Source organism: Acipenser ruthenus, chromosome 2, assembly GCF_902713425.1.
Source record: "Acipenser ruthenus chromosome 2, fAciRut3.2 maternal haplotype, whole genome shotgun sequence".
Taxonomy (NCBI): Eukaryota; Metazoa; Chordata; class Actinopteri; order Acipenseriformes; family Acipenseridae; genus Acipenser; species Acipenser ruthenus.
Window position 1 is genome coordinate 111,963,750 of NC_081190.1, and position 14,456 is coordinate 111,978,205.

A 14,456-nucleotide genomic window follows, 5' to 3' on the forward strand; every position below is an offset into this window, starting at 1 on the left:
AATTATATATGGGGTTGTGGCAAAGTGCCCCGCCCCTGTGTGCATTTGTGTGTTCTGTGTATGTATGTTGCGTGCGTGTGTTAATGTTGGTGTATAGATTGGTACACGGGATATAAACAGGTCTGTGTTTCACGTGTGTTTAAATTGTATATTTGTATTTAGGCACGGGATTGCACATCACGCACGTGCATTTAAAATATAATATGCGAGCACGGGGTTGCACAGAATTAATTCACGTGCTGGGATTCAAGGGAATAATTAATTAGTAATTGAATCCCAGCACAACAGTATATATAGATGCACGTTTCATTCAGTCAGGGTTGGTGTTCGGTGAGTGGAGAACGGGAGAGAGAGGAGAAACTAAAAAGTGAAAGAAAGAAAGAACGTAAATATTGCTTTACTCACCGTGTTTGTTCGTCCCTGTTTGTTAGTGTGTGTTCGTTTTTGTTTGTCTCTTTATTTTGGCGCAAGTGCCGTGTCCAGTGTTTTTGTCTGTTCAACCTTTTTATTTTCTGTTCTGTTTATTAAATGCTGAACGCGATCACGCGTTCAGCCTCACCAAAACCCCATCTCTCTGTCGTTTGTGTTCCTGTTTCTGGTCTGACGCCACCCACTCCGGCCGTCTTTGTGACACGTGGTGTCATCGTGGGATAACAGCGCCTCCAAGCGTCAGACCAGGAGAGGGGGTTTTGTGTTAAAAAAAAAAAAAAAAAACCACAGGACTGGTTTCAAAAAAAAAAAAAAGTGAAAATAAAAAGGTTGGAACAGACAAAAACACTGGACACGGCACTTGCGCCAAAATAAAGAGACAAACAAAAACGAACACACACTAACAAACAGGGACGAACAAACACGGTGAGTAAAGCAATATTTACGTTCTTTCTTTCACTTTTTAGTTTCTCCTCTCTCTCCCGTTCTCCACTCACCGAACACCAACCCTGACTGAATGAAACGTGCATCTATATATACTGTTGTGCTGGGATTCAATTACTAATTAATTATTCCCTTGAATCCCAGCACGTGAATTAATTCTGTGCAACCCCGTGCTCGCATATTATATTTTAAATGCACGTGCGTGATGTGCAATCCCGTGCCTAAATACAAATATACAATTTAAACACACGTGAAACACAGACCTGTTTATATCCCGTGTACCAATACACCAACATTAACACACGCACGCAACATACATACACAGAACACACAAATGCACACAGGGGCGGGGCACATTGCCACAGGGGTGCATTTTGTTAAAAATATTTACTGTAACACAAAACACTAAAAAACGAATTGAGGGAGGGAGGGGGGGCGGGGTGATAATTTAGCACCAGCAGGCTCTCTGGTGCTAAACTTTCAAAACAGTTTAGCACCAATTTTCAAAGTGATCCATACAGCAATTGTTTGTTAGAAACCAGTTTGCTCTGATCTGATTGCCCTGTTTGCCCTGATCCAAACGACACGAATAGCTGTCCTGGTGGCCTTCTTCTGATAGTTCTATGCATATAGAAATGTAAAGCTCTTCTTACATCAAGCCTGCTTGATGACCCTCCCATTCATGTAAAATATTACATATTGCAGCGATGTGAACCTTTACAGAGGATAATGCGAGACCTTTAATGAATAAGACAGGTAAGGCAGAAACATTGGTAAAGGTGATATCTGTGGGCTGCAAAGATTTTGAGTTGCAGCATGCGACAAATTCTCTCCATTGATCTGTATAGGTCTGGAAAGTGGATTGCTTCTTAGAAGCAAGCATAATGTTAACTACCTGTTCAATTAGCCTTTGATTTAACAGTTGTTGTCGTTCAATCCCCATGCAGCTAGTTTCAGCCATGCTGGATCGTAGTGCAACATCTCCCCTGTTCCTGAGATAGTAAATCGTGACTCATCTGTAAGTGTAGGGGCCTCGTTTCTGCTAGTTCCACGATCTTGGAGAACCAGAACCTCTTGGTCCAGTAGGGTGCCACTAAAATGAGACGGGATCTGTCTCTTTTTACCTTCCTGAGTAAAGCCGGAATCAATGGCAGGGGAGGATATCCATACATCAGGGTATCTGGCCAGGGAATGGACAACCCGTCTGTTGCTATGGCTGCTTCTTGATGATACCGGCAGCAGAAACTTGGTAGCTGTGTGCTTTCTGATGAAGCAAATAGGCCTATGTCTGGGGGACCCAGTTTGTGGAAAATCCATTGATTCTCCATTCATGAGGCGATCTTTCTCTGCTCAGCCAGTCTGCAAGGTTGTTGTCCAGTCCTGGTAAGTAGGTTGCCTGGATGGTGATGTCTTTGGTTTTGCACCAGTCCCAAATTTTTATGGTTAGATGACATAAGCCTCACGATCTTGTACCCCCTTGATGATTTATGTACTTTACTGCTGTGGAGTTGTTTGTCTGTAAGAATCAATACCTCTCTTTGTATTAAGATCGGTGCAAAGTGTTTTAATGCCAGGAAAACAGCTAGCAGTTCTAGATGGTTTCTGTGTAGTTGTTTTTGCTGTGGTGACCAATTGCCTTGAACCTGTGCTTCTGATAAGTGTGCTCCCCACCCCTGAAGGGAGGCATCGGTATACAGGCAGAGCTTTGGGGGTTGTTGAGATCATTTCAGCCCCATTACTACTCAAGGTGAGAATTTCCATCATCTTGCTTCTCTTGCTGCTCCCAGAGAGACCTTGATGCGATGAGAATCTGGAAGGGTTATATTCCAGGAAGATAGGAGACACTGTTGTAAGTGTCTCATGTGAAGTCTTGTGTCTCTTACCAGGTAGACCTCTGCTGCTATGTGACCTAGGAATTGCTGGAATAATTTTACGGAGAGCCTTGCTCCTACAATGAAAAGACCTGCAAGATGACGAATGAGGGCTATTCTCTCTTCGGTTAGGCACTCTGTTCCTAGGATAGTGTTGAACTGTGCACCCAGGAAAACCAAGAAATGTGTTGGAATGAGAGCTGACTTTTCTTTGTTCACTAGGAGACACAGCTCCTGGAATAGGTAAATAGTTTTGTTTCTGTGCACTATTGCACCTTTGGATGGAGCCCGTATCAATCAATCATCTATATAGGGGTATAAGTGGATGCCTAAGCTTCTCAGGTGTGCAGTCACTTCGGCCATCACCTTGGTGAACATCCTGAGCACAGTGGATATTCCAAATGGTAGTACTTTTAATTGATACTGACCTCCCCTGATGGTGAATCGGAGGTATTCCCTGTAATCCTTGTGAATGGGGATAAGAAAATATGCGTCCTTGAGGTCTATGGATATCAGCCAATCCCCTGGTTGAATTGCCCAGTGATACCATCTTGAATTTCGTTGTAAGAATGTATCTGTTTAGACCCCTGAGGTCTAAATGGGTCTGAGCTTCCCGTTCTTTTTGGGAGTCAAAAAATCCCTGGAGTAGTGGCCCTGCTCTTGAGAAGATGTAGGGACCTGTTATATGGCAAGGGAAAGGAGCATAGCCCCTATTTCTTCTATTAAGAAGATCCCTTGTGGGCTTGACCAGTCCAGTGAAGTGCGGACGTTTTCTGTTGGTGGTGGCAGGTGTCGGAATGGTATCTTGTATCTGTTTTGTATGAGCTCCAGGGTCTACTGATCTTGTGTTATTTTCTGCCAGCTTGTCAAGAAATGTGATATCCTTCCCCTTACAGGCAGAGATAAGTGGTCGGAGGGACATATATATGGGGAATGTCAGGAGGATGAAGTAGGTTTACCTCTTCCTCTGCTATAGACACGTTGGAAACGGTCCTGCCCACCCGAGAAGGATTGAGTTGGTTGGTGACGAAAAATAAATGCTTGTCTGTTAGGATAGGGTCTGCTAAAAGCTGACCCTCTAGTCAGTGTTGAGCAATATCGTATTGCTTGTCTAGCCTCCTTCATGTGTGCCAGCGAAACCCTGAGACCCGTGTTGAACAATAGCTCACCCTGAAAAGGGAGCTCAAGCACCTTGGACTGCGTGTTAGCAGTGAGAGAGGAAGATTTCATCTGCAGACATCTTCTTGCAGAGATAACATTAGCCACTGCTCTAGCATTAGTGTCGATGTTGTCGCTTGTGGCTTGTAGTTGTATCTAGCTGATTTTTGCTTCTGCCAGCTGCATAGCCATCTCCATGTGCATCAGACAGCTGGCTCCGCAGTATATGCTGGTATTTAGCCGCATGTATTTGATAGTTGTTGATACGCATGCTGGCAGTGGCAGCAGAATAATCCTTCTTTAGGAAGTTGTCAATCTTTTTGTCTGCACGGTCAGGTACCTATAGTGTCTATCTCAGGCTGTTTTAACAGGTAATCCTTATGATTTGCTGGTACTCTGTAAAGTGTGTCCACTCTAGGTAGGACTTTGACCGTAGATGCAGGGTTCTCCCAAATAGCCTCAGCGGGCCTCCAGACTGCCTCATGGAGGGGAAAACCCTCCCCAAGGCTTTTTTTTTTATCCTTTGCATCAATGATGTTCAGGAAATCATCCTGCTCAGTATTAGTCTGGGTATTAGCAATAAGAAAGGAGGCTATCCTTCTTAAGGCCGCTTCTGCATTTGTATGTACGGTTGCAGTACGGCCAGCCTCGACTGAAGCGTCATCTTCGGGAGCAGAGTTGATGACATCATCACCCTCCACACTCTGAGTCTCTGCCAGGAAGAAGTGTTTGTCCCGTGTGCTTCGTAATGTTGCTGTCTCAGGAACTAGACTCGGAGCTGTGGTCTGAAGATGTAGGGTTTGTCTGGATTTCTCAAACTCCTGCATCCACTGAAAAAACAGATCCTTCATCATAGGCCATAACATTACCTGAGTGGGAGCTTTATGGTGCATCTCCGATGTAGTATTGGAAATGGCCGTAGTGTTTTTTTTCTGATGTTTCCCCCTGCCTGCTGCTGCGGGAATGTGCTGATTTTATGGTTCTTTTCCTCGGGGGAGACATGGTGGCGCCCCGCTGTTCTCTGGAACTGCTTGATCTCTTATGAACAGTAGAAGTTGATGATGCAGCGTGGCTTTTGCCTGAATGTGAAAGTAGAGGTAAAGGAGCCGTACTGCTTAATGTCGATGTGCCCGACATGTCTGAACACATAAGACATCAGTCACTAACGCAGGACAGGGAAAAGGGAGAACCACACGAAGAACACACTGAGGGCATGTGTGTGGAAAGAAAGACAGACAGGGAGGAAACTAGCAATGCTAGTGGGGACAGGAAAGAAGAGAAGAGAAGAAAAAAATATGCATATGTATGTTTGAAAAACAAAACAAGTAACGCCACGAAGCGAGTGAAGCAAAATATACTGGAGTCCCTACCCAAGCTACGCAGGAGAAAAACTGGACAATGACCCTAAATGTAGGGGGAACTTTATAAAGGAAGGTCATCTAATTGGCACCTGGTGGGACTATTTCCAGGATCTCTGGGAAAGAGATCTGATTTTTTTTTTTCTCCTGACCCAAGCACCAAGATGAGTTCACTCAGTGTGTGGAGTTCATCTGACTAGGCAAGATAGATAGATAGATAGATAGATAGATAGATAGATAGATAGATAGATAGATAGATATCCCATATCATATTGTTAAGCTCACTTCTCGTATTCAAATAAAATTGTGCTTGCATTACTAGCTAGCACTGGGGCATACATTCCAATGTTCTCTAAAAGCCACAATTACATGTACTGTATACTGAAAGAGTTAACAAACATGTCCCTCCCTTTCAGACCTCATGGCAAGAAGTAAACAAAAACAACATTGTTTTTTTTAGGTCATGAAAATTCTAGGTCATTAATTCTTGTTGGTCTGAAAATATCATGAGATGTTTGACTTAATTCAGCAAAGCAGTAGCAGGTTTATTATTATTATTATTATTATTATTATTATTATTATTATTATTACTATTATTATTTGGAAGATGCCTTTATCTAAGGTGACTTTCCTGTGTTACAGGGCAGTACATGGTTACAGTGCAAGGTCAATATTTAAATACAGTATAGTTTATAGTAAGTGCAAATTATACTAAAGTACAATATGAAATAAGATTAAACAAATTAGGGTTGAAATGGAAATGCAAAACTTTGAAAGTGAAAAGGGTAAAACAAAGCCTTTATGACATTGGTTTTAACGCAGGATATACCAATTCTATTTGTATTTATCATGGCATATACTGATCCCTACAGAAATAAGTGGGGCAGTCAGTGCCACTGTGTATAGCAAAATATGATATACTACAGTACATAGAGGTATTTGTAAGCAATCAAGATATTACAGCACTATTTTGGAAAAGACTGAACAAAACAGAAGCTACAGTTTCTGATATCCCTTAATATATGTTTTTATTGTACTAAAACACACATTGTTTGACGATCCTGCTAATGTAGTTCATGGGGTGCCCTCCTATGTTTCGAAATTGGATTGAATAGCATCATAAAACACAAGGGCATAACAATAGCTGTCATTTAATTTTATTTTCTTAATCTACCCATATTGTAGAACAAAGATGTTGTAATTGCAATCATAGCTTCTGGTAATAGATAACCTGAAAGCCTTCCAATGGTTTGGGGGTAGAGAAAAACATGATTATCCAAAAGGGATTTAAAAAAAATAATAAAAAAGGGAACTTCTGAAATGTTAACCTAAAATAAAATTCAAATAAAACACATACCGAAATGTCAACCTCCTATGCATTTGCGTTGCATCACTTTTGCCTGAGAAACTATTTTTAAAGTTTCCTTCTTTTCACACCCTGTGATTATTGTTTCACAGTCGCACCCTTCCTTCCCTGCCCTGCCCTGCCCTGCCCCAGACTGCACATCTGTCATCTTCTAACCCAGAGGTTCTCAAACTTTTTGGGCCGCGCCCCCCTTCCTGTTGTCTGTGGTACTTGACGTCCCCCCCCCCCCCCCCCCCAAAACACACGCACACACACACACACACACACACACACACACATATATACTGGTAAAAAAAAAAAAAAATCCAACATGCCTGCGTCTTCTCTGTATGTCACTGCTGTTTTGGTTTTTTGCACACAACCGATCCATTGTAATAAAAGCAAACTTAACACTGAAAATTACAGTTTACCGATTGTGACCAACACTTACTACATAGTAAGCTGATAAACAATGTACATTACCAGATGGGAGCAGACTTCATCCAAAAATAAGCAAGCTTAAAAGGCACCAGTCAGATGACATGCCTGGAGGTGTCAGCATAAAGATTTGTTTTAAGTTAATATATACCTGTGGCAATATGCCCCACCCCTGTGTGCATTTGTGTGTTTTATGTGTTAATGTTGGTGTATTGTAATTGCTGCACGGGATATAAATGGGTGTGTGTAGCACAAGTTATTTAAATGTATAATTGTATTTAGGCACGGGGATTACACTTCACTTCACGTGCTTTTAAAGTACTTCATAATATGTGAGCACAGGGTTTTCACAGATTAGTTCACGTGCTGGGATTCAAGTGAATAATTAATTGGTAATTGAATCCCAGCACAATTGTATATATAGATGCACATCTCATTCACCCGGGGTTGTGTGTTCAGGGCGAAAGAATGGGGGAGGGAGAGAGAGAGAGAGAGAGAGAGAGAGAGAGAGAGAGAGAGAGAGAGAGGGTAAACGTGATAATAATAATAATAATAATAATAATAATAATAATAATAATAATAATAATAATAATAATATTAAAAGTAAACAACTGCTAGGAGTGCTGGAAGCACCAGCACGGTACTTGTTTTGTGTTTAGTATTCATGCCCTGTTTGTTAGTGTTTGTTCGTTTTGTTTGTCTGTTTATTTTGGCCGCAAGTGCCGTGTCCTGTTTTCTGTTTAAACCTTTTATTTTACAATAAACTCACTGAGCGCTGCCGCTTCTCAGTTTCACTCACCACTACTGTCTGTCTGTGTACTCCTTTCTGGCCTGACGTCACCACCCACACGCCCCTACAGCCATCCTATCACAATACCGTATAACAGAACATTTTGTCTTTTATTAAATTCGGCAGATTTATACTATGAGGAATTTTTTTTTCACAGCACATTCACAAAAAAAGTCACAGTTTTGCATTTATACTTTTAATTCCAAAAACATTTAAATAAATGGTTTACTTAATTAAATATGTCTGCTAAAACAGTATCTCAACAGACAGTAGCAGCAACTTGGAGAACAACAAAGAAGGCCTTCTAATCAGTTACAGTATTTATCGTTCTTATATGGCCCTTCATTTTAAGAACCAGTAAACTTTTATGATAAGCATTTGCTGTCTCTCAGTTTTAAAACTATGGTTCGCAACATAGCACAGTATTGCCACGTGTGAAATCTTTAAACAATAACAATCAACCATTTTGTTACAAACTTTCAACATGTCTGACACAAACAATTTTGGCTGTTAAGTAAACCCTTCTAAAAAAAGAACACAAAAATGCTTAACATAAAAAAGAACAGTCCTACTACAGTAGCAGGCACAGTTTATACTGCCTCTGGGTTTCTGATCGCATCATCAATTCCACATTTTTTAAATCCATTGAAGGAAATGTCGAGTTGACTTTTAATGTTTTCAAGCAAACTGGCTTCATCACTGCCATTCTCATATCCACTTTGATATCTGACACATTATTTATCTTGTCCAGTGCTCCTTTAATCTGATCGGTATACCAGTCTGACAGAGGGCGGGATCGCTACATGTACTGTATGCAACCCTCTGATTGGTGGAAGTATTATTGGCGGTCCAATCAAAATAGACAATAAAGCCCAAACAAAGTATCCACCCATTATACGGTATAGCCTAGGTTAAAATGTGCGCTGTAATAAAAAAACCAAAAAACAAAAATTAAGAAAAAAAAACCCTGAACCTTCTAACACTCCCCCCAGAATACTGTCGGCGCGCCCCAGTTTGAGAAGCGCTGTTCTAACCTACAGTCAGGTGCACTGCTGATCTTTTGTACATCAGCAAATTATTTTCTGGGATAATATAAAGGCATGTACAGTATAAAGCGACCACATGTCAACTAGCAGGGGCTAGCCAACATCCATGCACACAGGCAGAGACTCGGAGGGAGTGCAGGTAAAAGTACCTCAGTGTCATTGCAGTTTAGGAAAAACATTTTCACTTCAAATTAAAAAATAAAGAAATCAAATCAGATATTTAAATGTAATACTGCATGTGGGAGTTTTAGTTTGACATTAAACTCATGTATGTGGATAATTTTTTCTTTAAATGATCCCTAATTGTTCAAAGCTGATTTTTTTTTTTTTATATATAAATATTTGAGTCTACATCCTGTTTCCTATGCTTTTAATAGATTACAGGAATGGCTGTTCAAAGCTAAACTGCTGCTTAATGTAAAATTACCAGGATAAACCAGGTAATGTTATAAATGTGTAACCCAAAATATAATTTAGTGATAGAATATGTTTGGGAAACAGCTCTACACAGTATAAGTTTCATAATTAGCATGAACTACAGTAGGTGCCTAAGCTATTACCCTAGCTTTAAGCAATGTTGCCTCTTAGTTTTCGATCTATCCAATCAATTGCCAGGAATCATCCTGTTTCTGAACTTGGAAAGGAATTTCAAGTTGTGTTCATGTTTTTTGTACTGGTAATGTATGTCATTTTAAATGTTTCAATGTGTTTGTGAAATAATATTTTTTGCTGCCACCAGGCCTTCTTAATAAATTTAAAAAGTGTAAAAACTAAAATAATACTGTTCTCCTGGATATAAAACCAGTCCCTTACAGATTGCAGCTCACCTTGCAGTTTCTGGTTTTCTTTCTCCATCCTCAGGAGAAGTATCTGCTGCAGGATGGTTTTCTTCCACAGCTCCCGGAGCTCATGCTCAGTCTTTTTTCTCTCTTGTACCACTGGACCCGGGAGACCATCTCCACACACCGGAGCCAGAGACACTCTTGAGGGCAGTTCAGCTACATCTGCCCATTCTGGAGAGAAAGAGAAACAGGGCGCAATGTACTGTCTGCAGAAAACAATGCAAGTTCTTTACGTGATCGTATTTGCTGGCAGTCCAATCCAATAAAATAAACAAGCAGGCAAATTAAATATCAAACTTCTACCGATATGACTCAAGTTGCAAAGAGCTTTAGTAACCTGGACTTTTACCCTTCCATACAAAGGGAGGGTAACCATGCCCAGAATGCAGAGATTTTGTCTTGGTACTTTCCACTGTGAAGTTAGATGTAAATGGCCCAGCATCATTTTGGCATTTCTTTTTAAACATTCTTGTACAACTACTCACATGGTCTCCTTGAATTTATTAGAATTGTACTGCTGTCTTACAAATGGGTTTACACTGTGCGGACTGTGGCTTTGTCTAAATGTTACCTCACATTGGGGAACTCTGAGGACCAGAATCATCAGGGAGTTCTAAAGATGAAAGATCCTCTTGGACTTCAAGTGTCTCAGTAAACAAGTTACTGTGAGGGAAAGGTTTAGCAAGCCCGAAGACCGAACATTACTGTCTCTCTGCCCAGCTGTTTAGAGGCGTTTTCCAAAGAGTACAATAACTGTTGATTAAGTAGGAACTGTATCCACCCTACCAGAGGTGCTATGGTATCAGTACATATACATATGTAAAAACCTCAATAGAAACCACTCCCTTGCTTAAAGGCATATATTGCACAGCTATATATTGCCATGGTTATGCGTGCTGTGTTTCTGATTTTGTAGTAGTAGTTTCTGAAAGTGTATTTGCCAGATTGCTGTTTTAATAACGTAATGTTGCAGAAAAGTAGAACTACTTGTCACAGACCACAAAATAAGAATATTTAAAAGCTTTCTTTTTGTATGAAAGTGTGCGTACGTGTAAGGGCGGCTTTATAAAAAATACAAATAAAAAATAAAAATAAAATCAGGTGATATAAAAGATGTTATGTTCATTAAGATGTCAGTTTCCCACTTTATTTTTGTATCTGCAATGAAAATCTGCCAAGCAGCTCATGCTGATCAAGAATAAAATAGATTTCAACAAAAGTATCGAAAGTCATCACGACCTACAACTTCACCTATACTAAGAGACTGGAGGACAGATTCCACCGTACAGTATATCCCCAGTTCTTAAACATTCAGTAAACTGTGGTAAAGAATGCCATAACCAAGCTAGGTCACAATTGGATAAACACATAGGAAAAACTCAGCAACTATACACATCCCAAGCAAGGTATACATTTTTTTTTAGAATATCCATCTTCAAATTAAAATAAATGAATAAATAAAATGCTACACCTCACCCAAGATTACTCCCTATACATTATAAACCAGGAGTAACATTCCAATGGTAAGGCTACAGTATGCTACAAAAAAAGACACAGAGCTTTATAAATAGATTCAAGCACACACGTTCAAAAAACCAGATTTATGTTTATCTGTAAATAGAATTCTTCAAATTTCAAGTGCAGTTTGAAATCTATACCAAACAAGTTTTATTTGCCAGAATATGGTGACTCAACAGTCGTGCTAAACAGCATGGCATGCTTTTGTTCCCTGCCCAAGATAAGGCGCTGGATCAACAGAAAAGGCTTTAACTTTGACAAGGCATCTATCCCATTACCTGGGAGCTTTGCATGCACGCTCTGTTCTGAACAGTTTGTCATGAGTGACCCTAAAACCCTTCCCTTGTACAAGGTGCGAGCACCTTTTTGAGTGAAAGGTGTATGCGGCAGAGATGTATGGCTCTTATGGAGTAGCGGTTAGGGCTCTGGACTCTTGACCGGAGGGTCGTGGGTTCAATCCCCGGTGGGGACACTGCTGCTGTACCCTTGAGCAAGGTACTTTACCTAGATTGCTCCAGTAAAAACCCAACTGTATAAATGGGTAATTGTATGTAAAAATAATGTAATATCTTGTAACAATTGTAAGTCGCCCTGGATAAGGGCGTCAACTAAGAAATAAATAATAATAATAATGAAAGATACAACCAGCTTAATTTCTTTGAAGTTTTCCCACTGATGATGGGAATGAGAATGTAAAGATGGGAGCCCAGCTAACAAGATTTCAGTTTTTTGCAGGTTTCAGGCTCTTAGAGACTGTGACCCACACCTGTGGTGACTTTGACAGACTCACCGAGAGCAGAAACTGACCCAAGACTGTCACCGCTACTGGATCTCTGAAAAAGCTGCCTGATCTTTGGGATACAAATTGAACATTTGTGAAACTGCAACAGTCTTAAAATGGTGTAATAACTGTACTGTGTTTTAAAGAATACAAAGCCAGCAGACATATTAAATAAATTGTTAAGCACACTGTTCAGAAATTTTTTTATGATGTCCTCTGCATTAGTCTATGACAATATTGTAGGATTCTGTATTCTTTTGAATAGTCTGTGTAAAAAATATTAGAAAAATATTATCAGTGAATCTGTGTAAGGTCTGAAAAAAGGCTGACTTACTGAAAGTTCCAAACCTCCCTTATCAGGCAAAAGCATCTTTCAGACTTAAACATAGGGCCTCCTCTATCTTTGAATTAATGAGAGCCATCAGGCATGGAAGCCTGTAACCTTGGCAGAAACAAGCACCTCATTTAATTAACTGAAAATGAGTTCATAGTTTTTAAAACTAAAACACAGAGTCTTTTGTATTACAAACGAAAAAGCAGCTGTTGGACAGAATTACAGAAGTGCTGCACCTATTTGAGTTTTATTGCAACAAGAAAAACTGTAATGAATGAAAATTATTATCTAATTTGTTGAGAGTATATTCATAGTAAAGTTTATTACTTAGGACAATAGGTAGGGTTGATTCTGAGGTAGTTTCTAAGCTAAACATGTGTATTTAATCTAGTATAAGTGAAAAGTTTTTACTGTGATAAAAACAGTAGAACTGTTAAGTTTCAGTATAAGACCATATAGTGTAAACTGGATTTAACCACCCAGCTGCCCATTTATTTTGTCAACTCCCATGTTAAAAATGCTCTTTTTTTTGCAGATTGTTCATTCTTAGCCCTCAAGTAAGCTAAGACTATTTTTTTAAATACACACTTTTTTATTGTGATTATGATAAAATGGAAATACAGTATTTCAACAGAACTTAAATAACAAAATAACAACGTGTTACAACAATACAGATCACAACATAACATTTTTTTTTTCCAATGGCAGCATTATATAAGTATAAATAACAATTGTTTTACAATGGCAGCATTATAATAACATTATAATACTTGTGCAGGCATATCACTTTTTAGAAATTATTTTTTGTTTGATAGATTTAAAGCAGGCGCACTTCAAACCCTCATCAATGCTCGCAAATTTTCAATCACGTCATATACAATATCTTCCCCAGTTTCAGGCATGGGTGTATAACGCTGTTATATTAATTATTATCTGAAGTGTAGGTACAATAAATAAATAGGTTGTTTTGATCAGTATCAAACCTGACTAGGCTTCCTTACCACCTGTAACACCAACAAATAAATAAAGAAATCGCCTCGTTTTATTCTCTGTAGATACACAGGCATCCATTTTTCACTCTCAGCTGTGTATATACAGATGACCCGGTCTGTCAAGCACATTTCGTAGGGACTACTGCCATCTGCCAGTAAAAAATAAAACTGCATCACTTTTACAATACAGTGTTATTATTTTTTCATTGAAGCACGTTAAAAAGATGTGTTAAACTTTGCAGATGCACATATAAGCGCCTGCACGCTATTCTCACAGGAGTGACAAATTTGAACTTGCATGCGCTTCATGTGGAAATTGCAGGATAAGTAGCTGGGTAGTTAATAAGTGGACCTACTGAAGAAAAATACTTTTGTAACCTCGTCTTTACCTGCTTGTAGCTACAGGCATGGCTAAGACCAGGAAAAAAATCAGTCTTGGCAACCGAAGCGAGACTCACTGGTCGTCAGTAGTTTGAATCCAAGGTCTCTATAATGAGTGTTTTTTTAAAATTAACTAAACGAGAAGTACAAGAAAAACAAAGTTAATGTTCATTACCTCATTGTGTTATAAAATTAACGAGCGCTTGGTAGTTGCTTGAAATTGAGATGTGGACCTCTTATCTGTAGAGATGCCTGTCCGAGCCGTCTCTTGAATCCGGCCAAAATATGACTTCATGCGGTGAATTTGGAAAATGCTTACAGTAGAATTTCATATTAATTAAAAACTAACCTTGGCAGGTAAACGGGGTGTCTGAAACCTGGTGAATAGGGGATTTTTAGAAACAGAGAGAGGGGTCAAACTTAGTTTAAGAATTGAAAAAGCCAATATAAAAAACTGTTAGATTGAACTGTTTTCAATAGCCTGGATTTAAATGAAAACAACTGGGTCCACAACTATAGATCCAGAAGTTTGTCATGAACTCTCTAAACAATCCTTATCCAATATTATTTTGTTAACACACATCTATACATGAAACAAATCCAACCTACTGAAAAGAATGTTTTTGATGTAAGAGGGAAATATATATTTAAACCCAGGATGGAATAATTAAAAAACACCTCTCTATATGTAATCTATCTACCTACATACATGCTGTATTAAGGAATTCC

At 39.3% G+C, this 14,456-nt stretch overlaps 1 protein-coding gene across 8 annotated transcripts in view; it reads right to left on the reverse strand.

Annotated features, from left to right (window-relative positions):
• LOC117409086 (TBC1 domain family member 1-like) overlaps window positions 1–14,456 on the reverse strand; it is a 102,088-nt gene that overhangs the window by 30,142 nt on the left and 57,490 nt on the right. For 7 of the 8 annotated variants that reach the window (XM_059006473.1, XM_059006472.1, XM_059006471.1 and 4 more), the window contains one exon: window positions 9,707–9,892. In XM_059006473.1, the coding sequence (XP_058862456.1) occupies window positions 9,707–9,892 (186 nt within the window). Of the gene's footprint in view, window positions 1–405; window positions 507–9,706; window positions 9,893–14,456 lie in introns of those variants that run through there. The other variant, XM_059006478.1, reaches the window with a different exon arrangement.